Source organism: Drosophila elegans, unplaced genomic scaffold (assembly GCF_018152505.1).
Source record: "Drosophila elegans isolate 14027-0461.03 unplaced genomic scaffold, ASM1815250v1 contig_133, whole genome shotgun sequence".
Classification (NCBI taxonomy): Eukaryota; Metazoa; Arthropoda; class Insecta; order Diptera; family Drosophilidae; genus Drosophila; species Drosophila elegans.
In genome coordinates, this window is record NW_024545499.1 from 640501 (window position 1) to 667106 (window position 26606).

The window sequence follows — 26606 nt, forward strand, 5'->3', positions numbered from 1 at the left end:
TTTAATAAGCATACTGTTTATATTATTGTTATTCAAAAATATTTTTTTTTCAAATCAAACGATTATTATATGCTTAAAAATGTTTATATTAATACAATTGCGAAAATTATTTTTAAAATTAAACGGAATTGAAATTGTAATTACAAAAATAATATTAAAATATAGATATTACCGTCCTTAGTTGGTAAGAAAAAACTCAACAAGGTCAATAACAGGTGCATTCAATTATTACAGGATGCGGGTGCAAAAATTAGGGCAAATCAATTGAAGTCAGGCCCTTAGGGTCATTAAGTTATTTTCTGCTCCCTCATTCTGTTTACAATTTAAATTCAATAAGGGCGCCTAATGCACGCCTTTCAGCACTTACCAACACTTGGAAAAAACAAAGTTATCGATTAAACCAGTTTTGGTGCTCTAAATTTAGTACATTTTTGAAAGCTCTGAGGTATTTTCAACTAGACAAGAAACAGCCACACTTGCAACAAAAACAGAAGAAAAAAGAGGATAATGCGACGGATATAAACAAAGGAGCGTTAAAAAAACGTTTTTACACAAGATCGTGACACTATTTCAACGGGCAATGAGTTTCAATTTCTACGTGGAATCGTTCAATTCAACGTTGCAGTCGATTGCGCGACAAGTAGAGCAATTTGCTGGCGTTGCACTGAGAGCAGCTGTCGATCTGCGTGGAAATCTGGAATCGCTAACCGGCGATTTTCGTTGGGAGAACGGACCCATTGCCTTTACCGATTTGCAGGCTACGCTGCTGAAGGTTCTGATCATCCTGCTCCTGGGCACCTGCGTCCTAGCCGGCTATTCGTGGTCCGTCTACGGCCAAGTCATCACCGAGAAGTTTGTCAGGCCAAGTAAGAATCGGTTGGAAATCGGATTTCAGGGGTTTAAACGTTACAGTGATAATGTCATGCGTTTCAGGCACTCTTAAGGAAATCGAGGAGCTGAAATTGTCGGTGGCCAAGTTGAAGTTGCCCAAGGAACACTCGCCGCGCATCTAGAAACTATGTCGAAGATCAAGAAGTTCTTTTCGCGGAAGAAGGAGGAGGCGGCGGCCTTTAAGGTGCGTTCCGTCCTACTAAAACTATATAAATCAATTTGCTAATCGTAAAGTATTTTCACAGCTCAAGCTCACGGGCAGCTCGATGGGCGCAGGTCATAAGTTGAATTCCACCAAACAGGAGGCTCCTTCCAGCAGCTCCCGCCAAAAGTACGAGGCCTATGTGCCCCCCAAACGAAATGAACTGAGCAACGAGGCCAGGACAGCTGCAAATGCAGCATTGGCTCGCATTGACAAGAAGACCTCCAGGGATTTTAACACATCGCTGTCGGCTGTGAAGGCTCAGGCCAAGAGGGAACTGGAGGCAGAGCGTCGCCAGAAGGAGGAGGCGGAGGCCACGGCCTCGACCACCACCACGTCTACTTCCAGTTCCGGTGGTGACAATCGCAACCTGGCCTGCGAAGGCGTCTTTTTCCGCTGCCCCATGATAAGCGACGAGATTCTGCCCAAAAGCGTGTGGAAGGCCCGGATCAAGGAGTTCCTTTACCAGCAGCTGGAGGCCGATCGCGGCCTCACCGCCTGCCTGATCATCCACAATTGCAATGTCAAGGAGAAGGCCGACGAGTGCATTGCCACGCTTATCCGATATCTGGAGAACCTTATCAAGAATCCCGAGGAGGAAAAATTCTGCAAGATACGAATGTCCAACAAGATCTTCAGTGAAAAGGTGCGCTACGTGGAGGGTGCCGTGGATGTTCTTCAAGCCGCTGGCTTCAGTGAGGTGAAGATCGATGAGGAGCAATTCCTGCTGTGGACCCGAGAGCAGACCGAACAGGATCTTGACTTGCCCACGCTGGTGGAGGCTCTCAAGAACTCGGAGACCATTCCCCTGGAGCTGGATCGAAATATAAAGGTCCTGCTCCCATCGCAAGCACGGCGTGTGGTGCTTCCCGACGAATTCTACCGCCTGGCGCCGGAGGAGATCAAGAAGGAGCAGCAGCTGCGGTCGGAGGCCATTGCCCAGTCCCAGATGCTGAGGACCAAGGCTATGCGCGAACGCGAGGAGCAACGCAATTTGCGCATGTACCGATACGCTTTAGTTAGAGTCAAATTTCCCAATGGACTCTTTATACAAGTAAGTCAATACGATGATGATGTCATCCATGAGAAATTTTGGTTACAAGGTGAATCATTTCCAGGGTACTTTCAATGTGTACGAGAAAATAGCCGACGTGTTTGAGTTCGTGCAATCGTGCCTCGCAGACGAAAGCCTGGATTTTAGTTTGGTGGCCACTAGCGAGGGAAAACTGGGCGAGGAAGATCTGGAAAAGACATTATTCGACTGCAAGTAAGTGGAAGAAAACTATTGGTTATTCCTGTATAAATCAAATATTCGTTTGCACAGACTCATTCCCAACTCCTTGCTGCTGTTCAACGCAAATGGAGTGTCTGCCACCGAACAGGCGGATCTAAACTACTTAAAAGAAGATCTTCTGATGCTGGTTCAGGCTATGTAGACGTGCATTATCCCTAACTAATCAGCGGTACTGGTCCCTTATGTTGTAACGGAGCTGTTGTTATTTATTACCTTCAAATCTATTATTCAAAATCAATTATACGCACTTTACAAAAAAACTAGAAAAGACTTTTTAATAGTTTCAATTTTTAAACTTGAATGGCTCCGATTGAAGCATATTTGAATATATATTTGAAAACATATTTAAAATCTTTTGTTCAAGTCAAAACAAAAAAATTGATTAAATATATTTTTAAAAAGTGTCGGTTTAAAAACTAACTGGTATAATTTCCCGGTTACATGTTTATTATCTATCACCCTTTAAATCTTTTATTTAAAACTTATGCTCTTTCAAAAATTATAATTCAAAATGATTTTATATACTTTGAAATCAGTGTGCAGACAACAGCTGTTTGGTATCTTTTCAACGATGGTATTTCTGGAGGTATTTTGGGGATACCTGTGTGCGGTTCCACTAAACGCAAGAAATAAACAACATATTGCTGCTAGCAAGTAAAAATTAGCTAAAAACCAATAAATTATGAGCTTAAACAGAAAATTGTGAAGATATACGAAACGAGTGAAAATCGCGGAACCATTTGGTGCTATGTAAAAGTGAGTGTGTATGGTTTACCACCCAGAATCGTATGTTTCTAAAAACAATAACATAGGGCCAATTGGCTTTTGACTGTCGTATTTACAAATATTTAATGGTTGCTTATTCAGTTCAATTCGGGGGATGGAAAAGTAATAAATAATGTATTAATAACCGGGGCAAATGTTCCGCCTGCTTAGGAATTTTTCGGCAGCCTTTAATGCGGTCATTTCATCGCGTGGTTATTTGACGAGTTGCACATTGTAATTTCCCCCTCCCCGCTACTTTTTCTGAACATTATCGAATTATTTTTTGTGCTGCCCATGTGGGTGCAATTTGTAAATGTTATAACACTAATTAACCAGACAGCTCGATCGGAGGCCTGCCACATTTAAGGGTATTCCTAAAAACACCCTAGTTAAAAGTTCCTTTGCGAACCCAATCTTATTATTTTTAATACTCTTAAAATATTGCCGTCTAAGAATTTCATTTACAGGGTTGAACAGGTGATAAATCAACTTAAATGTCAAGTCTTTTAAAAAACATTTTAAAAGGCATTTTACGCAAACTAATCTTCAATTTTTCAGAATTGATTTCAGAAATATGGGCTTTTATATTTACAAAACTTTTATACATATGTACATACATACGTGTGTGCCACAGAAAATAGAAAAATCGTAATATCTTCGTTGTTTTTAAACTTACGCAATAAAACAGTAGTGTTTATTTATTTAAAGTTACCAAATATCTGCCAGCATAAATCTAACTCCCACCTCCGTTCTAATCAGAAGTATTTTTTATAGATGTGCTCCGAATAACATTTAATTTTAAAAAATTGTGTCATTTTGACAACAAAACTACCGTATTATTCAATACCGTTTCTGGTCTAAATAAGAAGAAAAATATAAAATAAGAGCCATGCAAGTATATTTTTTTTATAAATGCAAGGATATATTTGTTTAAAAAGGTCTTCTACTTTTTTTTATTTATTTTGCACTTATTCAACAATAAGTGAAAAATTCAATTTCTTACGTCGTTATTTAACCTATTAGGGGCTATAAAATCGTAACAAAAAAATATCGAAAATCCTACTCGGCCAATTATGGCGGTATGTTTTGTGAACAATTGGAATAACAAAATTATTCAAATCGGGCTAGTTTTTTTATAAAATATACTTTCGGGTAAACGCGTTTAAAGGTAAATTACGGTGTATAACTTTATTGAAATAGGTATCTTACGGTAAACCCTTTTGAAGCGCATTCCCTGATAATGAAGGAAAAAAATCGGATTTTTAAAACTGCGAGAGTAGAAGACCCCCTTCCATTATTGTTTATTTTTCTTTAAGTACACACTAAAAGTACAAAATTTGAAAACAAAATTTAAGAAATTTTTCCCTGAATGAAAATATTGTTTCACTAGATGATGATGTTGACTTATGCAACATTATTAAAATTAAATTGTGTGGAAATTTGTATGTTCATTTTTGACTGAGGAGACCCATATGATAACTTAATACTTACTTATGACATCAACGATTAAGAAACAAGATGTGATAAAATTTGTTTTTTGGTTCAATTCAACCATAAATATTTTTAGTTTACATACCTTTTACAAATATATTATGTGTAATTTTGTTGTTTTAAGAAAAATGTTATATCTGTACCTTCTTTAAAATTTTTCCACAAGAATCTTAAGCGGTTGTATAGGGTCTTAATGTTAGTCAATTAATTCCAATTCCGAAAAACTTAATCGAATAGCAAAGCTTCTCAGTTTCGCTTTCACCTAATTTTGTGGGAATAGAAAACTGGAACAGAGATGTTTATCTGTAGGCGGGTTTTTCAATTCCACTAAACAAACTGTTGCATTTAATGAACCAATTTTGCAGTTGGTCCGTACTGTCTATCAAAGCGGCATCAGAAACGGTAAAAACAAAAGTCGGGGGAGGAATACGAGATCTGGAATTGAGGATTGAGGATTGAGGAGTTGGCGGGACAGAAGCGGATGCTTCGCCCAAGCTCGGGGCACTGGCAATTTGGCGTAAATCTCGCTTGATCTTGGGAAAAAGTAAATAGGAAAGCACCCAAAATCAAACATTAATGAATCTTTTCGGCGAGGCTGCCAAGCTCAGGGCTTAAATTAATCCAAGCAATCGCGCCAAAGCGAAACACGCAGCCACGAGAAGGGAGCTGAAAAGCAAGAAAGCCAAATAAAAAGCAGCCAGAAAGCCAGAAAGCCAGACTGCAAGCCATCGCATAAATTGGCTGGAGCCAAGATTTCATTGTTGGCCATTGCTTATTATGGCCAGGCATCGGATCTAGGCCTTCATTAAACGGCCAAAAGCAGTAACTTCAGTTGCACCGAAAAAAAATGTCACCAAATTTTGTCATATATTCGAAACATTTTCATATTGAAAGTGGGACTGGCTCAAGAAAAATATTCTTAACTTTTCAAAGTTATTATATCATATCATATTGATATAGGAAATGTCCACAAACTTTATAAGAAGTTATACGTATTAAAAAAGGAATCCAATTATATTAAATTTAACGAATGTTGATTTAAATATTTAATAAAAGTTAACATTTCGTAAATATTTAAAAATAATTATTAATTTCATTGACATTTGTTTAATCCATAATATTTTTTTTATATCTATATTTTGGCACTCAAAAAAAGATTAAAATGGTTTATGATTTTATCGGGTCGAGTTATATAGACTTCGAGTTATTGAATTAATTGTACTTGTATTTTGTGTTGCCAAGAAAACAAGTTCGGTTTAATGAAATCTCAAATGAATCAATTTTGAGTTAAAGAAACTCGACTTTATGTATATTGTTAGGCTATTATTAAACTTATTTTTATGGAAAATATTTTTCATTTATATCTTGTATTAATTTTGGTTTTGCAACGTTAGGTTTCTCTGTGTAAAATTGAGCCTTAATTCAACTTTGGTCCGCCAAGCTAGTGCGTGAGATATGCATTATTTATCTAGCGAAATTTTTCTCATTGCTGCGGCAACTTGTTGCAGGCAGACTTCCTGGTTTGCCCAGCTGCGGCCACGATAGTCGGTGAAATTCCAAAATGATACGAATAGTTTGTTTCTGTCGGGAGATAGCGAGAAATATGTGGGACATCCTGAGGATCGTTGTATTGCTCGGTCTGTGGTCAATGGGCAATGGGCAATGGGCTTTGGGTTACGGATCACGGGTTGTAGGTTGCAACCTGCACGTGCCTCGCCACGCTGGACCGCCTGATTGAACGATTGAAAGATCATCACCCGGAGAAAGATCTGCCGGGATAATGATGATGATGAGGTGCAAATTGCCGCTGCCATTAAATTGCAAATCAACTTTCTGACTCCCGATTGCACTTCATTCTAAATTGTTTGCTCAACCAGCAGCTCAGCAGATCCTCCAGCGTTTGTACAAAAATTGCAAATCGAATTTGCCAATTGCCGGGATGCCGATGCCGATGTTGATGCAGATGCCTCGCTCCGCTCCACAACGGCTGATTTGTTTTTGTGGTTGCCACGAACCAACCGCACAACAGCAACAATCGCGTACCCGCCCTTTAACAAGCATTTAGCTTGCACCGCCGAGCTCGTGACCCATTCCCATACCCATACCCATACCCATTCCCATACCCAGACCCACTGCCATACCCACTGCCCAGAACTGCTCCTCCAATATGCTGGCAAGTTTATGACCCGACTCGAAATTGAAGTGGAAATCGGTTAGCAGTGGGTTCCCTTTTCGATTTGTTTTTATCGCTCCACGCAAGCGCCCTGCATTTACATATTTCTGCCTGCATTTGACCCCTGACCTCTGGGCCGGGGAAATGCGATCCCGAACGGTGACCAAGGCGACGGCAGCTGTGACCGGATTAGCTCACTCCTGGCGGAAATACTTCCCCTGTGACAACAACAGGGAAAAACAAACAAATAGCAATAATTAAGGCTTTTGCTTTAATTAACACTCTTGAACTTGGGCGATTGCTGGCATAGGAACAAGAAAGTAACTGCTATTCTGAACACTCGGAAACGGGGATACTCTACCTTTGAGTTCACTTCATACTACTAATAATAACTGAAACTTAAATGTTGTTAAAAACAAAATAACTTGAGTTTGAGATATATTTAATTATTGGCTAAGTAAGAATCAATTTAATCTGATAGGTTTTTATAAGAACCCCAAATATTTGGATGTCAATATTAGAAATTATACCATTAACAATAAGTATTGCAAATAAAATCTAGTGTAAAACCAATAACGTGTGCACCACATTTGCTGGTCTGAATTCAAGTCGTTAATTGGTCGTGTAAGTTCAGTTGAAAACGAAGAATAAAGTTGATAAAGTACATTGTTTCAAGTAGGTTCAAATAAATCATAATAATGTTTATTGTGTTAATACATTAACAATCTAAAATTGAAACAACTATTTTTTCTTATGTTTTAAACTATTTTGCAGTTCAAAAAAATAAACATTTTTTGTATTATTTAAATAGGAGCAAATCTCTCAACAAATTTTGTTTTTAAGTTTTAATTATGAATAGGATTTTGAAATGCTCCAGTTTACCCTTTCTTGGAACCTATCACAATTTGCAATCAAATAAGAACTTCCGGTCCACTCAGCGAGTGTTTTATGAATGAAAATCTTGTCTCATTGTCTCATCCAGCTCCCCATGAACTCCCCATCAGCGTTGTCCAGTCGCTGATGTCCATCGCCAGCGATCGTCACGCTCTTTGCCAATTAGTGCAATCAACTGCGTGCATGGTGGGTGCGGTTTTTGGAGCGGGATGCTGGAAAAGATGGGTGCTTCATTGGGTTGTGTTTGATCAGACCTCAACATAGGCAATTGCCAGGGAAATCTTACAAAGTTCACAACTTGATAAGATTAATTGACTGGCTCTCCCTTCTGTAAAAGCAGCTCAAAGTGTATAGTAAAGTGTACAAAAACATATTTGAGTTATGAAAAAATTGAAAAAATATTCTTTAAAAATAAGAACTTTAAGTTACAGAGTTGTTTTTACTTACGTGGGTTATTTGGCGAAGGATTAGGTATTAACGTGGTACATTCTTAATTGTTAGAGAAAAATATTGTTTTTGAATAAAATGTATACATTTGTTAATTATCCCTTATAATATTATAATGCTTGTTTACTTACGCATTCATTAAAATAATTCAAAAATAATTGGCTCATAAACTAACAATTTTATTATCAGCAGGATTAATGTAAAATATTTAACGCAATAGACAGGATCATAACTATTATTTTTGAAAAGAAAAACCCGGAAAGCTAGTTGCCAAAAACTTCATTTTGTTGAATAATAAAATCATCGATGATTAAACAACATAATTAAAATGCCCAGATATTGCAAAAGCCAAATGAAAATTTAATCAACTATCAGGACCAGCTTGTTCAATTTATACCGTATCCCCTGCAATAAACTTCCCCCCTCCGAACCTCTTGGATCTAACAACTTGCAGTCAATTTCAAATACATTTGCAATTTGTCAAATTTTGGTAGCCAGTGCCAAGATAAATTAATTTCGGCATCGATTTGATCGCTTGTCTCTGGTCATTTTGCATGGCCATAGACCGTGGATTGGGGGGAGGGGCGAGGGGCTGGCTTAGACCATGTTAGCCACAAGCCAACATGGCTTCGCTCATTGTAAATGTGCTTTAATGACCACCGGTCAGCAAATCTCATTTTTTGTCGAGGGACCGCATGCTGTTTCACACACACACACACACACACACACACACACACACACACACTCGCAGAAATAGAGGGGGGCGGGGAAGTGGCTTGGCAAAGATTTCTGGTACCTGGAAGCCCCCCCCCCAGACGCCCCTAGAGTCCATCACTGGCCAAAATAATGACCACTGTCCACATGGTGCAAAATTAGACATATTTTCTTCTTACTTCGGGTGCTATCTGCCGCCCCTCTTGCCGCTTTTCCACATCTTCGTTCACCTTTTGCATTTTCAACACCAAAAAGTTTTACATTCGGATTTTCCGCAACTGCTGAGAAAAATGACATTACAAATTGTGGGACATTTGTCTAATTAAATCCCAGCCTGCTCCAATAACGAGAGCTTAGATTACAATCTCACAGCGGTGCGTAATGGCTTTTGTGCCACCTTCGGGATGAAGCAGCAATTCAGGCAGAGGTATTCGTTGAAAAGGTTGCATTTTGGGATAAAAAGTTGGGAGATTGAGTAAGGAGATGGGGGGATACGAGTGAGTATTTTGTGCTCCAGTTTCAGATGGTCAACTCAAGTACTCCATTGGGGATTGGATGGCAAGAATAAAGCAGCTAAGTTAACTTTAAAATCAAATAAATTTAAAACTTTAATGAATCGAAGTTCTATAGCCCATCGAAATAAGTTTTAGTAAATGCGTTAAAAAATTACTTTTAAATTTTACTATTGGCAATACAAATTTTTTAAGAAAACCTTTTAACCGTACAAAAAATATAGTTTTTTTTGGAGATCCAGAAATGAGTAGATAACTAAAACAAAATAAAACTGGAGAATGAATGAATGCTGTAGCGTTTTAAGATCCGTGAATCTGGATTAATAATAGGACGTTTTCTCAAAAAAAAAAAGAAGTTAAATATTGAAATCTTAAATAATTAAAAATTAATAAATAATTACAATTAAAAATAGTGGGCTTGCTAGTATCTCGTACGAAATTATCCTTAACCATTATATCTTGTATGATTAAGTGGTCAAATGATTGGCCAAAATTAGATATATTTCTCTAAAAGATTTAGACTGCTATAAGTTATAAGCTATATAAGTTTTAGTTAATGCGTTAAAGTATTACTTTTAACTATGCTTTTACTTTCTATTAGCAATACAAATTTTTTGAAAACATTTTACATTATGAAAGCTCAACTGTAAATAATGTTCCGTACAAAAATATAGATTTTTTGGAGTTCAGACGTAAGTAGATATATAAAACAAAAATAAAACTGGATTTCTGAAAAATAGGTCGTTAAATAATGAAATCTTAAACAATAAAAAATTAACAAATGGTTATAATTATAAAAAAAATGGTCTTGCTAGTATATTGTAAGAATTATATCATGTATGATTAAGTGGTCAACTGATGGTCCCAAATTAGATCAATTTCTGTGCAAGATTTAGACTGCTACAACTCATAATTTTTTTATGGAAAACCCTTTGTGTTTTACTTTTATTAAATACAGCAAAGATAGGGGCCATCCCAAATGCATTTGCTGTACATAAAGCGCTGGCCACTGACCAATTAGGAAACCAAAAGAACTGCAACCCCAAGTGAACGAGTGACCACTTACCGAAGCGAGTGACAGTGGACCGGCATCTAATGAAATTAAGCCAAATTCGAAGAATAAACACTCCACTCATTGGCTATCAAACTCAAGTCACTCATCTAAAAATGCACTCAATGACCGACTGATAAGAACACGTGTTGCTCCATGCGCCGTCCCGCTCGCACCTCCCCAAGAGAGCGAAAGGGAGAGGCTCCAAGTCGGGGAGAGAGGCTCCGGAGAGCGAGCGCGAGAGAGCGCGTCGCAACGAGGGGTCCAATTAGGTTGCCGGCAGCAAGCATGCGCTCCCTTTCTGCCCAACGCAGGCTCAACTGGAAACTGTTCCAAAGGCTTTGGCGCTGGCGCTGCTCTTTTATTCTCGCCGAGTGTCTTTTCGACTTCGACTTGGACTTGCGGCTCAGTTGCTTTTCAGTCTCATTCCGGTTTGCTTCTCGTCGTCTCGCGGATAATTCAGCGCACTCGCTGACTAAGCTTAAAAAGTCCCTTAAAATCAAGAAAAAATTTAAAATTACAAGATTATAAAATCAAAAGTTTTTAAAGAAAAGTTGTCTATAAAAAACATTGTAAACAAATGCCGACGGCCTAGTGCAAACAGTGAAAGAAACCATCCCATAGATCCCATTTATGTGACTACAAATACTATAGAAACCCTTTTAAGTGCAGTGAGAAATTGCAAATCAATGTAAGTTCTAGAAGATTATGTTCTACAAATTAAATATATAAACTATGTAAAACATACCATTTAAACGCATAGAACACTTTTTTATATACCGATCAAGTGCAGTCAGATATCGAAAAGAAAGTTAGTTTTTTGAAGATAATTCCTAGGAAACCTTAGAAAACTAAAAAATACATTCAAATGTTTTGCAGATAAATCTAGGGGTTCTGTGGTATACAACAACAAAACAACAAAACAATAATTTAGCTAGAAGCCTTTAAAAATGTTTATTTAAAAGCCCTATCAAGTTCAGTTTGATACTGCAGATCAGGGTAAGTTGGAAAATCTTTAGAGGTTAAAGTAACACTCGCTGTTATAGTAACACTCTCTATAAGCCAACGAAAGTGAGTTGAATCTTTCTTGGGACCCATCCACTGCCCAGATTTGATTTCCCAGATTTAGACACGAGAATCACCAAAAAAAAATGCCTTCTTATCTCGCATTGCCAGAAGATCGTTAATATTTATGGGACGCTGCTAGAGGATGGGATCGGAGCTGCGAGGAGCTGATAAGCGGACGACGCTGATTATTCAGCAATATGCATCAGAGATCTATATTGTGTTGCCTCATTCAGAGCGGGATCCTCAGCGCCTTATCTTCGATTTTCCCGCCGGGTTTTCCCCGGCTATCGATCACTTTTCCTCGAAATTAATAACTTTTGTGAGAACAACTGGCAGCGAACAGGCGCACAGCGAAATCATGTTCGAGTGATTAAATTAATTAATGATATAGACACACTGCGCAATAGTGTCCACGCAACCGAAGCAGGCGATCTTCGTAGTGCAGATCTGCAGACTGGCGGTCCTGCAGCGACCAACGCCACATGATGCGGATCGCTGGGCCCAAATCTCTGGCCAGAACCCAGACTCTTGGCCAAGACTCAGTCTGAAGCCGCAGAGGCGAGCAGATCGTTGTCTTAACTTGTCGTACACGATGTCTTATACGTGTAGCAACAATTTATTTCGCCGGCCAATGGATCGATCGTCGGTGCAATCGTTGATCATGGACTCTGGGAAAAGGAGTCCGCGCCTCCGCTATCCCTGGCGATCAATCAAGCCCTCCTAGATGATCAATATTAGCTGGTCTAAAAATAATTTTACTCTGGCTATCTTCATCGATGGAAAAGATGAGGGAAGAACAAGAATCTAAATGGGGGTTCGTTTAAATTAAATCCGATAGCGAGCTACATTGCAGTGGGTTATTTAATATAAATTGAGCTAAACAAAAATATATTAATTGAAACAAGAAATGTTTTTAGTTGATCTTTTCTATTCTTATCAGTTAAGCCTCCATTTTAATTAACAATAAAAAAAACTATTAGGGTGTTAATCTTTTTAAATTATGGCAAAACATGAAAAATAAAAATAATCTGCACAATTTAACTGCAAATTAAGTGTTGAAAGTGTTTGTTTTCTTGAGTACAAAAAGAAAACTTATTTAAAAACACAAAAATATATTGTTAAAGATTAAACATTTTATAAGAATGTTTGTTTTTTTTTTTTTGTGGTGATTTATTGTAAATAAACACCCACTTGTTTATTTAAAAATATTTAAAATTCCCCGATAACCAAAGTGTAGATAAGTATAGACGGCATGAGTCAGATTGACTCTGTCAGTCCATTTCCGTCAAGTGTCGAAACATCTCATTTGGTTTGCCTTTAGGTTTGCTAAGACTTTACGACTTGTGTAATTAGTTTTTCCCTCGAAGATCTTTTATGGCGACCGACAGACTCCAAGGTGTATAGATGTGCTAACACCACTAACACCCTAGAGCCAAGCCGAAAAACTCTCTCTGTTACATTAAGTGTTCCAAAAAAGATGCCATTAAAAATTGGAGTAACTGTTTTTCCAACTAATATCTGTGTCCAAAGCGCTAATTGAAGGCAACATCACCACTTCGTAGGGGACTCTCCCAGCAGCCAGCAGCTAGCATCAGCTCCACCGGGTCAAGGGTCAAAGTTCTTTCAGTTTGTGTGTGATTTTCTCGAGATGGGGGCCGAAAAAGCGCTCCACTGACTGACGACAAGTGCCTGTACACCTCTTTCGAGTAAGCTGTCAAAGACAGCCTGCTTGCTGGCCTGGCCGAAGCTTGTTTACAGCCATCGATGCTGAATTAATTAAACTAACTCTCGCTGCACAATGCATAACCACCCCCCGCCTGGCAGCCAGGTGAGTGCAGCTCAATTTGTACTTTTCGAAATTGGTCAGTGTAACCCGAGGACAATGACTTGGACTGCCTTCAACTCCCTTTTTGGCCCCAAGTTGTCTGCCGGTCACTCGTCAGAGGTCCTTACAAGAAAAGGACATAATTGCTACAATAGATTCTCGACAGAAGTTGAAAGGTTGCATCAGCAGAGGATGTCTTCACCGAGCCTTAAAAACGGGGATGAAATATACACATGGAAAAACATCTTACAATCAACTACATTAGTCATCGGCCTGGCAACCTCTTAGAATTCGATAATTATCTCTCTAAAAATCGTTACCTGGTATAAATAATATAAAAAGCAAAAAAATTCTCAGAACTACTAATTATATATGATGTGATATTTAAACATTTTTTTTTAGAAAACGGTTTTGTCAATAACAATTCATATTGGTAAGATAAATCTGTTCTCATACTGCAAGTATGTTAAAAATGCCATGTTCACTAATCTGTGGCCGAGCTGTGGCCATCTCATTTGCCCAACATTTTAATTTCCTCCTTCGACTTTGTCAGGGGTCATAGATTTTCTAAAGCTTCGACAGCAACATCACCCACCTCTCGTGCTGTTTTGTGTGCGATGGTCTATTGATTGGAATATTCATTGAATAGTTTTTAAGCTGATTTATATGCCATTGTGTGTGTGTGTGCTGTCGATTTAATAAATATTTAATTTCAACTCCGGATTTGCTTTCTGCTGCTCCTGCCGCTGATGGCTCCTAAATCCACACATAAAAGATTCAATCAGCAGAAGGAGCAGGGAGGATTTGGTGGTGGAGGCGGAGGCGGAGGCCAAAGAGCCGACGATGATGATGTTGTTATTACTGGTGTGCCTGCATTCAGGTATTAATAATGCCGGGCAGCAAGTAATCCCCAGAGCTCCCGAGACATCGTAATTTGCAAAATGCACAATCGCTTCCTATAAATCAAGCCGAAGAGACACACCAGGCAGCAGCGTCGAAGGAAATCATCTATTCAGATTCCATCGCGCTGGCCAGGAATATATATATATATATATTTCACCGGGCCGAATCATAAAAGTTCCTTCAGCGGCTTTCAAAACCAAACCAAGCCGAATAGCTGCAACGACGTCAACGACTATCAATCTCAGGTGAAATGGAGCTGCGTCCGCCGGCCATTAGATGCTCCCTGCAAGACCCAGCTCGCACTGCTCCATTCCGATTTGGAGACCTGCCATCCAATCCCATACAATCCCATACAATCACATACAATCCCAGCCAGCTCTACAGCTCCACAGCTCCACAGCTTCACAGCCTTCGCAGGCCAAGTTGCTCCGCTCAAAGGAAAGCGCCCGTCGCAATAGATCGCACATTGCAGATAGAGGCGTGCCTGCCACTCCACTCCACAAAATCGAGGAGTGACAAATCTAATGGCGAAATCTATATACCCTAGAAAATGCTAGGAGTAAATGCCTTGAAAGTTACTGTCAACCAGCTATTAATCTAATTGTATGGTTATAAAGATTGCTTAATTAAAATACCTTGTATTCATTCATATTAATGTTATGAGAATATATTAACATCTTATAACTTATATGATATTTTATTACTTAAAGACTTTAAAATGGATGTAAGAGCTTAGGATCACTGAAAATATTTCATTTAATCAACAAACACTGCATTAATTAAAAGGGAAGCTAATTTTATACACTACCAAATTTTAATGAACTCAACTTCATCTTCAGACTAAAAAGTAACAAAGTAATCTGTTAAACACCTATCGAAGGCATAAACCCAAATTGTAAATTCACAAAAGATGTAATTGTCTATGGCGTAGCATCAGAATCGAGCGAGGTCGCATCAGAATGATAGCCTGCCATCATACCCCTCGCTTTAAAGGGTATACAAAAGGCAAAGCCAAACAATGAGCTGCAATTTCAGGCCACAAAGGATGAACGCAGCGCGTATGCCGGCCAGAGGAGAAAATAAAATAAAGGAAAAAAAAAAAAAAAAAAAGGAAAGAAAAGAAAAGAAAAGAAGAGAAGAGAAAAGAGTTGGAGAGATGCAGTCGAGGAGTCGAGGAGCTGCAAGAGTCGCACACTCGGCGAGCGCCTTCAGCAGTTGTTATAAATTATAGTGCCGCATGCGGAATGAATGCCCAAGATCAAACCGGTGGTGCACACATACCACATACCACCGAACCGAAGGGGGAGGGCCGATTGGGCGGTTGGGCGGCTATAAAAACAAACCTCCGCCCCCGCACGTATTCGGTTGTGGTTGTTGTGGTTGTTGTTGTGGTTGCCTGTTACTGTTGCCTGTTGCTGCAAAATATTTAGCAGTGTACCGCTATGAAATTTGGTATTCCAAGACGGGACCAACTTGCCGCCTCAGTGGTGCAGGGCACTGGACAAAATTTAATTTTAAGTACTAATTCGTTTTATTTAAACATCTCACTTAAATAAAAAACCTTCAGAAAAAAAGAATTTGTCAACAAAATAAAGAAAACTAATATTTGTAGTCAGTTTAAGTTTTTGTCCCAAAATGTAATGTTTTCGTAAAGTATTCTTACTGAAATATATATACATATTAAATTCAAATTCAATGTGATTTTGAAACAGTACCTACTATAAACTGTTTTTGCTCCTCCTATCAATGTAAGATTCTAAAGACCTATTGAATACCTATAGAATACCTTTCCACTAGATTTAACAAAATATTGCATTCAATTTCGCACACATGCCTATTAAAAATTAAATTTTAAAATACTGTGATTAACTGCAAAATTATCCAACATTTTTTTGTGGTGTGGTTCGGCGGTGGTGCAGCAGTTGGTCTGCCATTACCATTACCACGTTGTAGGCATGTTGTAAATGCCAGCCGACTGCTGTGGATTTTGTCGTTTCTTGCTGCTGCAGTTGTTTTGTATATGTGTCGGTCGGTGTGTGTTTTGGCCATAAAAAAGCAGAAATGAGCCCACGAAAAACATGTCCAATTGCGCTGGCAAATATTCTACGCTGGCGGCGCATCAGACAAGAAAACAAACGCGAATGCAATGGACAATCCTTGATCGGAATTCATATGAATTTGGAAATACTTGTGAGATACTTCGCCGGCAAATCCTTCCTAATTGGTTATTAGGAGTAGAAAAAATTTAATTTGAAATTTGTAATTTGAAATATCAACTGTGAGAGTACATGTTTTATCAAGTATACCCTTAAAAAATAGCTACTCCACAAACAAATTTTAAAAGATAAAATCTGTGCAAGAAGTAATTTTAAATTAATATACAAAAGGATTCACTGCATAAAAGTAATGGTAGATAAACTACAGAATTTCTTAAAATCGTTTTAATATCCTTGTCGGATTCTCCATGGCTTTATAATCTAAACATTAAAAGTCCAGCAATATTCCGAGAAATTTGCAGTTCATTCGTAAAGCGCAGTCCATAAAAGTCAAACGAGTTTAACTTAGTTAGAGTAAGTCAGACTTTGGTTTCAGCTAATGCAAACCGACGGCGGGTTTGTTTGACGAGTGCAACTGCGGAGGAGAGGACAAACAAAGTGCCGCGGTTGTCAACCAGCAACAGCAACAATATCGGCGGAAAAAAAATGTTAAAAAAAAACAAAAAAACAGACTGTAAGAAAACGACTGCGTTTGGGACTGTGTGCTATGCTAATTACTGGACATGACGGCAGCGCAACGCTTTCGGAATCGGCGGACCTCATCCACATCCACATCCACATCCACATCCATGTGAACAAAAGGCGCAAACGTTTACGCACACTCCGCGCCACAGTCGCATTTGCATTTGCATAAGCAGGCATAAAAACAAAATAAGGAAAAACAACCAGCTGGCGGAGGCATTCGCTAAAAAAGCAGAGACACCGGCCAGTTAGCAGATACTACACGACAGCAACAACGGCAGACGATCCCAACTTAGTAATGGGACAAGAGACTTAGTGGGAATTCGCCTTTCTTGGGCCTCACTGCTGTGTGAAAATAGATTTCCTTTTCGGCTGAGTCTGGGAAATTGTGCAACGCAAATGACACTAAATGGGAGATTTATCCTGGTAGACTAAACAGGGACACTCAGGGAGCTCAAATAGCTTCTTCCAAAACCTTTAATACGATCAATTCATAAAGCAAAGAACCCAAGAAATCAACTAAAACATTGTTCACCAAATTTATTTTAACATTTTAGGTAATTAATTAATTAATTAATTAATTATTGAGAGCCTGTTTCAAAAACTTTATATTATACATACAGTCCTTATATTCGTGCCTTCCTAAAAGTAAAAGTAAAGAGCTTAAATTGATTTATATTACGTATCTATTTCTTTACTTCTTGAAGACAAAAATATAAAACAATAAAGTTAGCATATAAAATTTTGTATACACAGAAAAAAAAAGATAAAATATGATATTTATTCTGATGAAATTCCGTATCATTTTATGCGTGATACATGAAATATCAGTTTGATATGATCGAATATATATCAATATATTAAACATTTTTTTGATATTAAAATGTTGAATCGACCATGTTGTAAATTTTATATTTTAATATCAAAACTTTATTATTGAGAAAGTATCATTTTCCAACATCAAATTTACATTTTTCAATGCTTAAAATCAAAATCTCTTGTAAATATCAAATTGAACAGTCGTTATCAAACTTTACGATTATTTTTTTTGTGTGTTTGTCCTTTTAACAGAAGATAGCATTCTTTTAAAAATAATATAAATATTGGTATGCCATCAAAGATAAAAATGAAATGTTTTATGTGGCCTATTTAAAGTAACTTATCCCGAAAATTACTTTCTATTTTTATCTTCTTCGTTTCTGTTCTGTAATCGTATGTTTCTATTGTCAACTCCTTATAAACTGACACTCCCTTTGCGGTACATCTATTGAGTGATTGAGTGATTGACAGCCAAGTACCAGGTCATAACTAACTTCCAGTTATTTTACTGCATTTCTAATTGAATGAGAGGCGACGACAGTACGCGTATAATGAACCTATCATCATTAATCATTATCTGGATGAAATAGAATTATAGAATTGAATTGCTGATTCGAGCACATTGAGCCACGGGGAGCACGACGATCGGCAATTCTAATTAGAGCTATTCAGGAAATCTCCGACTTTAGACTTTGGATTTTAAGATTTTCGGATTTGACTAGACATATATTATATATATGTACATGTATTGGCATCTGGCACAGCAAGACGGAGTCGTTGGTCTAGACCCAAACCCAAAAAAACGAAACACGAAAAACATGGCCAGAAATGTCAACTTCAATTCAGTTTGTTCCTCCGGTTGTTGCTGTTTCTTTCGGCTGATTTTGGCATCCCAGAAAGTTGTAACCGCCGGAGAGGAACACGAAGCCCAGCTTCCACTCAATGTAAACTTTCGATTTCCATTTTTTTGTTTTTTTTTGTCTTTGGTGACCATTTCTTGGGGAGCTCGGAAGGTAGCCGGCCTCACGATATTTGCGTGCCAAAGCGAAATTGTGTGGAAGTCAATTGGCAGTCACGTTTGGCCAAAGCCATTGGACCTGGACTTGGACTTGGGCCAGGGCCAAAACAATCCGCTGCAGCTGGGCCAAATTAAATTGTCAGTGCGGCATTAAATGGCTGGGCATGGGGATCGAAATCGAGATCGGCGGAGAGCAGAACCCACTGGCTGTATAGAGTTATCTTTCGATTAACAAACGATTGAAATTAATTTTACAATATTTCCGCATGCTGGCCATGAAATGTGTGCAAAACAATGACAACTGCAACAGCAGCAGCAGCAACAGCAACCATTTGTGCAGCAACTACAGCAGCAGCAGCAGCAACAAAGAAAAATCACGAACCCGGAAGAGGGCCTTCCACTGCAACTTTGAATTTGGCCAGATCCAAGTCGCTTTGATTCCTCTAACTCAGGTCGCCTTCTCCCCTGTCACATGACTTGGTTTCCTCCCGCCTGCAATTGCTTCATTTTGGCCAGAATCTCAGCCCCCGAAAACCAGTTGTGTTGTGGCTCGTATTTTGGCTAAAAATTTGTTCGCGCTTGTTGACATTTGTGTCGTGCAAAGGGCTGCCCAAAAGAATTTGAAATGCGCGGCCAGCGTGTTCCGACAGTTGGACAGATGAGCAGCAAGTAGTGGCTGAAGTGGCTGGGTGTAAATTACGTGGCCAGAATGGTCAGAACGGCCAGAGCCAAGACGAAAAGTAGCAGTTGTAGCTGTTGCTGCTGCTGTCAGTTGCAGTTGCCGCCGCCGTTGCAGTCGTCAAAATTGCAATCAATCATGTGGCCAAGAATGCCCGGCCAGTAGACAAATGGAACCTGTTTTCGGCCCGGCACTGGCCTGGCTATCAGTGTTAAGTCTACAAGATCGTTTTGCCCGCTCGGCCACAAACCCATAATTTGTGATTGTTATAAGCCAGAACCGTAACGAGTTCTCCGGAGTCCGGACCAGTCGACGTAATAGACTCGTCGCCGGCCTAATGAATTGAATCGTTTCTGATGGCCTTGTTTGCTGCGTTCCTCTGCTGCCATCCACTCGACTGCCATCGATCACGCCGGGATTGGGGATTGGGGATTGGGGACTCCTCGTTGGCTGGCTTTTCTCGGGATTCAGGTTTTCGGGCCTATCAAGTGGAGGGAATCTGTGGCCCAGGCACGAAGTGACTGGCAAGACCGCCCGCTCAGCCAGCTCAGTCAACAGAACTTTTGGGTCTTTGATTAGGAATCAGTTGGGGGAAACTCGGTCATCCTGCCTCACCTACATAGATCGCCTGCATTCAGCGGCTCCTTTCCTGCTTCAGCTTCAGCTTCATTCCATTGCCCTGCTCGTTTTCCTGCACAGCAAAAATCAGGAGTATATTGATGAAATCTCTAGCACTTTAACCGAAACACACAGGGACCGTAACAATAATAACTTTTATGAATAAAACTCGCCAACATCCTTAATTAATCATTATTTTAGATTTTTATTTATATGCATCTGAAATATTCGTTTGAGTTTTTATTTTCACAAAGCTCAAACATTAGTTAATTGAAATGATTTTTTTTTTGACAATTAGATTGATAGACTTAGGATCTCTACGAATACCAAAAATTTCCTTAAAAAAACATTTTGTAAAATAAAGACTTGATCGTTTTTCTCAAATTTTCACCCACAACATATTTAATAGCAAATTCCATATTTATCGGACAAGACAAATTTGGCCTAATATTAACTATTCGGTACAGACTGTCAAATCCAAATATGAAGGTCGCCTTCTTCTCTTGTTTATAGTACAATTCTGAACACATTAATGTGTTTTTTCTCAGATAATTGTTAATTGTGATTTTAATTTTCAAATCTCAAACGATAATAATCGCTATTTGGTGTTATTATTTATACAAATCTTCTCAGCTTGCTTGGAATCGTTATGAAATTGGTCTACAAGTATAAATATCAGGAAGAATGTACCACTAAATTAAGCGGTTTGTAAAGTCGATTTATTTATAGCGCTATTCGAGTATTTACATGGTCGTCTTCTTCTGAAGAACTCGCGGCGATGTTTGTGTTACTCTTTGTGAGTTACGAGTTGGTAAAAACGCGAATTCTTTAGAAGAGGATGATGATTGGTTATTTGTTTGTGACTCTAAAATCTGTTTGAATTTAACTACACTGAAAACTGAAAATGAAGTGTATATAATTATTATAATTTATACAATATTTGCATAGATTTTCTTTTAATATATATTTAATCCCTTTTCTCTCACTGTGACCATCCATCCTTTGGCTTCGAGAGTGGAGCGCGCCTATCGCCAACTGTCATCATTTTCAAATTATTTCTCGTTGAATATCTAATCAAGATTCATGCATGATCGCGGCTAAATTGCTTCCAGGCAAGACCAGGCCGAAGACCAGCATAACAATTGCTATCCTAGCTGGGTTCCTGCACCATCCAGCATCCAGGCATCCAGAGCTCTTCACGTTTTGCTGTTTGATTTTTCCTCAGCTTTTTCCATTGTTTTCCGCCCCGGGCCAAGTTAATAGTGTTGTTTCTGGCCGGGATTCTTTCGAGCTTTGTTTGCATATTGGTTTACTTAATTTTTTTTCGGGTTTTCGGGCAGACAACGAATTTTGCATCGGGAATTAGCCCTGACGATTGTTTTTCACTGCCCATGTAATCATTTATGTTTATGAGTCTCTACGATGTTGTTTTACTACTCGCATATGCACTTATACTTGAACTTTTAACTTGTCTTTATTTCACTTAATTGAAACTAGACAGCATCCGTAGGTAAATAATTCAATTACCCAGCGACGCTGACTCAGCTCGAGTTGCAATTGCACTCAGAAACCGAGTGGGGTGCTGAGCATTATTAAATTCTATTAAATTTGTTGTTCATTTGCTGGTTAATTCGCTGGCCGCCACTTAATGGTTATTAACTTTCGTGTGACATCTGTGACTTCGGGTGTTTGCCTCAATTGCCGGCCATATGGGCAGTGGGTATCACTCCGTAAATTGATGACCCCCCCAAGTGGCCTTCTAATTGTTTTATTAGATTTACCCAAAGCCACGAGCCGGCTGCACCTCCCCCCTCCCCCTTTCGAACCACGCCCCTGCGAACCAATTTCAGGGTGTCCATTGTTGGTTAACTGGCGAACAGGGCAGGGAATCGATTCGGCCGCAGGCACACAGCTTTTGACATTTTTATTTGCGCTTTGTTGTTCGAGAGCTGGCTAAATTTACGAGTCAGCCAAGAAGGGATCGAGGTGTAAACACATTTCTCAGCGCGGCTGCATGAAATTATTATCAAACATGCAAATCTGCGGCCGTTGCGGGCATCGTAAATTGATTTTTATGCTGCTGCTGCTGCTGCTGCTTCTGTTGAAGTTGAAGTTGGAGCCAAGCTCCAAGCGGATAAAGTTGAAGTTGTAATATCCCGTCTCGCTTGGATTCTAAGTCATTCCGTGTTTTCTCTACCCCTTTGCAGTTGCCTGCTACTCGTCTTGCCCGAGACAAGCCGCCGCAGTAATTTAAAGCGAGGAGACCCCTGCAAGAGGGTTTAGGAAGGACATAACAGACAGCCAGGATGGTGCTCGTGCTGAACGGTGTGCTGCAGGACGACTGCCCCATGGACACCAACAGCCTGTTCCTGCAGCATCCCGTCTACAGAGACTACGCCCAGCAGCTGCACTCCATTCAGGCCAAGTCGGTGGGTCCGGTGGGGCTGCTCTACGTGGGACAGCGGGAGCTGGCCGCCTCCGCTCCGCACGACAAGCACGTCAACATCATCGGCGCCGACGATGCCACCACCTGTATTATCGTCGTGGTCCGCCATTCGGGTAAGATTGCGATTCCGATTCCGATTCCAACTCCAACGCCCTGTGCCCCATAAATTGGCTTCATTTGGCTCATTAACCCACCGTTTCGCGGCAGGATCTGGAGCCGTGGCTCTGGCCCACTTCGATGGCAGCGGCGTGGACGAGGCTGTGTGCACCATGGTGTCGCGGGTCCAGGAGCTGGCCGTCGGCTACCCGGAGGGTCGGATCGAGTTGCAGTTGATTGGTGGCTACCGCGATGCCAAGGGCTACGGCGAGGACGTCTTCTTCAGCATCATGCGTAAGTGTACCTACTCTATTGGACTGCATAGTATTTAAATAGTTTATGGCGTTACCCATCTTACAACTTTCAAGCTTTACAAATTTCTCTTTTTATTTATTTTAAGTATAATAATAATAATAATTAAATGCTATCTGTGATTCGATTTCGATTCCATTTTTTTTCGAAAAAAAAATGTTTTTTTTGTATATATAATATATATTTGTTTTTTTTTTTGTGGAAATCGAAAAAAAAAGATTAAATTGCTTACCATTTTGTCAAAAATGCATATTTTTAAAAATCTTTCATAAAAAGGCTAGTGAATAGTGTTATTTTACTGAATCTATTAAACGAATTTTGTTTCATGTTCAAGATCCAGTTCTCTAGAATTTTGGTCACCGCAAAACAAACTCAGAAAAAGGACATTTATTTTTATTTTAAATATATACTTTTAATTCAGTAGTTAAAAAAAATAGGTGTAGCCTTAAGAAAGTAAGTTGTTTAGTATGAAATTTGGGAATTCATTGTTCTTTTGTTAACTAATCAAACACTTTAGGTTTGAATGCGTAATATGAGCCTTTTTAAATGTTCCATAACTTCTCATTCAGATTTGATTCAATTTTAAAAGATACGTTATTAAATATTTCTGTGAAAAAAAGGAACATAAATCTACAATTTTTAAAAGTAGAATTTTTAAATTCAAAACTATGTAGGTTCTTTTATTTATTATCATTGTTAAGAACCTTAAAGTGTCTGCGATAAAATAAATGGTTATCAAATTTGGCGGACCCGAACACAACGTTTGATTTTAGATTGAGGAATTGGCGCAGATTGGTTAATTCAAACGCTGTACCATTTCACATTTAAACATATATATTATATTTAACGCCATGCGATATGTTTTTACTTAAAATTAAGAATAAAAACCTTGAGTTTTATGTTATATATTTTTTTTCTGTGACATGTCGTTAAAGAGCCAAAGGCATCTAAAATTAAATATTTTTTTTCGCGTTTCAGAATCATTCCACAATCACCTTCTTGAGATCGATCTGACGCAGGCATGCGTGGGCGAACTGAATACCATGATGCGCGGCGAGATCAGCTGCCCGATAATCTACGGCGTGGGAGTCAACATCAAGACTGGTGAGATCTTTCCGGCCTCTTTTCCGGACCGAGGACCCGATCGGGAGTTGCGCGACGCTCGCATTTTCATGGGAGCGCAATCGGTGAGTGGGCAGTGATCCTTAACACTGGACGATACCAATGGTTTCTAAACACTCGGCAGGTCCTGGATGTATACGACTCATCGCTGGGTATGCTGCGCATTGGACCCTTCAACTACGATCCATTGCGCGGCGCCGATCTGTGGCTGTCCCAGACGGATGAGTTTCTGCTGCAGCACCTGTCCTCCAGTCCCGACGTGGAGCCACCTCACTTTGCTCCTCAGGTGTGTTTGCATTTGCATGTGAATCACCCTCTGATAGCTGGTCGAAAAACCATTTCGTTGTTTTTAATGGATATAGAAAAGCTTTACACTAGATTTTACAATATTTTTATACCATTGCAGAGAGTTTTATAATTTCAGTCAGAAGTTTGCAACGCAGTAAGGGAGACATTTCCGACCTTATAAACTATATATATTCTTGATCAGCATCACTAGGAGAGTCGATCAAGCCATGTCCGACAGTCCGTCCGTCTGTTTCTACGCAAACTAGTCTCTCAGTTTTAAAGCTATCTGCATGCAACGTTCCCAAAAATTGTCTACCTATGGCAGGTAGTACATAAGTGGGAACCACGGAAATAACCGGAATAAAAAAATATATATCAAAGCAAATTTTAACTTCTCTAACATTAATTTGTTTTTGTAATTCCCTTAAACATAGAAGTTGTTTCATAAGTCAGAATTAGGCTTTTAATTTTTTTTTAAATCGGAAAACGTTATTATATAGCTGCCATAGGCACGATCGAATAATTGAGGTGAAAATCATCATACCTTCAATTGGTTTTATATGTACTCACATAATTCAAAACTTCGATGTTTTAAAGATGTTTCAGTTTTGCAATAGCTGCAAGGGTATATAAACTTCGGCTTGCCAAAGGATGCTTCCTTTCTTGTTATGGAATAGTCGAAGTTATTTAATCCAAAGAATATTGTTATAAACTGTGTAATCAAATTACTTTGTTACATTTCAGACGCGTGCCACCATAAGGTTTATACAGGAGAACCAGTTCCCCGCCGTCACCGTTTTCAGGGACAATCGGCCGCGCTACTTTCGACGGGACGATGGCACGGGCTGCTGGGTGCTGGTTAGATATTAAAGATTACTTTAGTGTTTAGTTGTTACGCAATTCGAAACTGTCGCAGATTTGTTAAGTGTCTGGTGCATGCGTTAAATGTCGCTCTTCACCGCAAATGCTTCTGCTTGCCTTTGTTTGAGTTTTAATCGTTGAGTTGAGTTGAGTTGAGTTGAGTTGAGTTGAGTTGAGTGTATTCGGTTGTAATTGCCGTTGATATTCCGATAAACCTGTATCTGCTGTAATTATCGCCTGACTAGCAATTGCAATTGATGAATGCGACATAATCTCTTTTTAATTAGATACAAGATTGAGTTCCGACGCTGGAGACGGATGCTTGGGACGAGCCTTAGAAATGGATCTGAACTGGAAACGTGAAAGCGATAAATAATGATCAATAATTATTACAATTGTATGTGCACATATGCATGTAAATATTTATGTATGTGACCCCATAAAAGAACCTATTACTATTTAAAAGAGATTCTTAGCTAAATATATATGCGCATACCCCGTGTAAACGAAACGAATCAATTTCGAATGCAATCATTTTAGCTATATCCATAACTTGTAATCGAAACTGTAAGAAAATATATAAAAATGGCTTGGCTATACATACACACAGTTTCTTGACTTGTTTTAAATAAGCATGGGTGTTAACATTGGGAGAGGCTTAAAGACAGTAATTAAATACTGGCCAAGTTGTTGTGACATTCGCACATTTTTTCTAAGACGTATTAAAATAATGGAGTATTGCTATTTTAAATGTAGCAATTTATTAAAGAACATTTTTTTTAAGAATCATTTTGTATGGTTGTGTTTTTCTTCCCTAAATTAAATTTATTATATACAAAGATATTTTAAAATGGTCTTAAAATTACTTAAGATGTACCATAGAACTGTGAAACATTTTTAGGGGTTTTACTTCAGATTCTGAACTAGTTAGAACCCATTTAGAGCTTTCTGGCCTATTTCGCCAGCTAGCTTGAACATAATAGCGCATTATTGATTTTAAGTTAGATTTTGATATATTTTTAAAGGACAATTAAAAATTCGTGAAAATGAGAAAAATTATTAGTGAAAATGAGAAAAATTATTAGTGTTAGCAATTGGTTGAGTAAATTTAGAATCCCAAGTTAAAAATTCAGCAACATTTTTTATGCTGCACAGTGTAATCTGAATAATGTATCCAATTGTGTTTAATAACCTTTTGTACAATTGGTTTGCGCCAATAGACTAACCGGTTAAGCAGTTGCTGAATCTTATTTGAATTCCTTAGTTCACCGAAAAAAGGAACAGATGGCGCGTTGGCATTTGAGATCAAAGTAAAATGTACAAATGTACATGCTATATAATAAATAAGTGTTACTCTACATTGTGAAGGCGTTGCGGTA

General features: G+C 38.8%; 3 protein-coding genes and 1 long non-coding RNA gene across 5 annotated transcripts; 3 read left to right on the plus strand and 1 right to left on the minus strand.

Moving 5' to 3' along the window:
* The first annotated feature begins 459 nt into the window (after positions 1-459).
* On the plus strand, positions 460-1049 carry LOC108145189. Its single transcript, XM_017270431.2, has 2 exons — positions 460-866; positions 934-1049. The coding sequence occupies exons 1-2, from the start codon at positions 581-583 to the stop codon at positions 1011-1013; spliced, it is 366 nt and encodes a 121-aa protein (XP_017125920.1). The 5' UTR covers positions 460-580; the 3' UTR covers positions 1014-1049.
* On the plus strand, positions 965-2656 carry LOC108145188 (UBX domain-containing protein 6). The gene is made up of 4 exons (XM_017270430.2): positions 965-1075; positions 1137-2147; positions 2212-2360; positions 2418-2656. The coding sequence occupies exons 1-4, from the start codon at positions 1019-1021 to the stop codon at positions 2527-2529; spliced, it is 1329 nt and encodes a 442-aa protein (XP_017125919.1). The 5' UTR covers positions 965-1018; the 3' UTR covers positions 2530-2656.
* A 343-nt stretch (positions 2657-2999) lies between these two features.
* LOC108145171 (protein N-terminal asparagine amidohydrolase) lies at positions 3000-25836 on the plus strand. 2 transcript variants are annotated; one of them, XM_017270404.2, is made up of 7 exons: positions 10845-11125; positions 22310-22661; positions 22756-22938; positions 23935-24143; positions 24203-24364; positions 25111-25224; positions 25515-25836. In XM_017270404.2, the coding sequence occupies exons 2-7, from the start codon at positions 22409-22411 to the stop codon at positions 25524-25526; spliced, it is 933 nt and encodes a 310-aa protein (XP_017125893.1). In that variant the 5' UTR covers positions 10845-11125; positions 22310-22408; the 3' UTR covers positions 25527-25836. The 2 variants fall into 2 exon arrangements, with proteins under 2 accessions (XP_017125892.1, XP_017125893.1); XM_017270403.2 differs by lacking the exon at positions 10845-11125 and adding an exon at positions 3000-3143 and having other exon boundaries at positions 25111-25836.
* Positions 7493-8309, minus strand: LOC121467974. The gene is made up of 3 exons (XR_005977985.1): positions 8289-8309; positions 8158-8199; positions 7493-8038 (listed from the first exon to the last, which is right to left on the minus strand). It is a non-coding gene; the product is annotated as an uncharacterized LOC121467974 (long non-coding RNA).
* Positions 25837-26606: the final 770 nt, after the last annotated feature.

Bases quoted from the DNA above. Each gene is read 5' to 3' on its own strand.
- LOC108145189 (XM_017270431.2), top strand. From the start codon at position 581: ATGAGTTTCAATTTCTACGTGGAATCGTTCAATTCAACGTTGCAGTCG. The intron at 867-933 runs GTAAGAATCGGT...CATGCGTTTCAG, and splicing joins CGAGAAGTTTGTCAGGCCAA to GCACTCTTAAGGAAATCGAG.
- LOC108145188 (XM_017270430.2), top strand. From the start codon at position 1,019: ATGTCGAAGATCAAGAAGTTCTTTTCGCGGAAGAAGGAGGAGGCGGCG. The intron at 1,076-1,136 runs GTGCGTTCCGTC...GTATTTTCACAG, and splicing joins AGGAGGCGGCGGCCTTTAAG to CTCAAGCTCACGGGCAGCTC. The intron at 2,361-2,417 runs GTAAGTGGAAGA...TCGTTTGCACAG, and splicing joins AAGACATTATTCGACTGCAA to ACTCATTCCCAACTCCTTGC.
- LOC108145171 (XM_017270403.2), top strand. From the start codon at position 22,409: ATGGTGCTCGTGCTGAACGGTGTGCTGCAGGACGACTGCCCCATGGAC. The intron at 22,939-23,934 runs GTAAGTGTACCT...TTCGCGTTTCAG, and splicing joins CGTCTTCTTCAGCATCATGC to AATCATTCCACAATCACCTT. The intron at 24,365-25,110 runs GTGTGTTTGCAT...GTTACATTTCAG, and splicing joins CACCTCACTTTGCTCCTCAG to ACGCGTGCCACCATAAGGTT.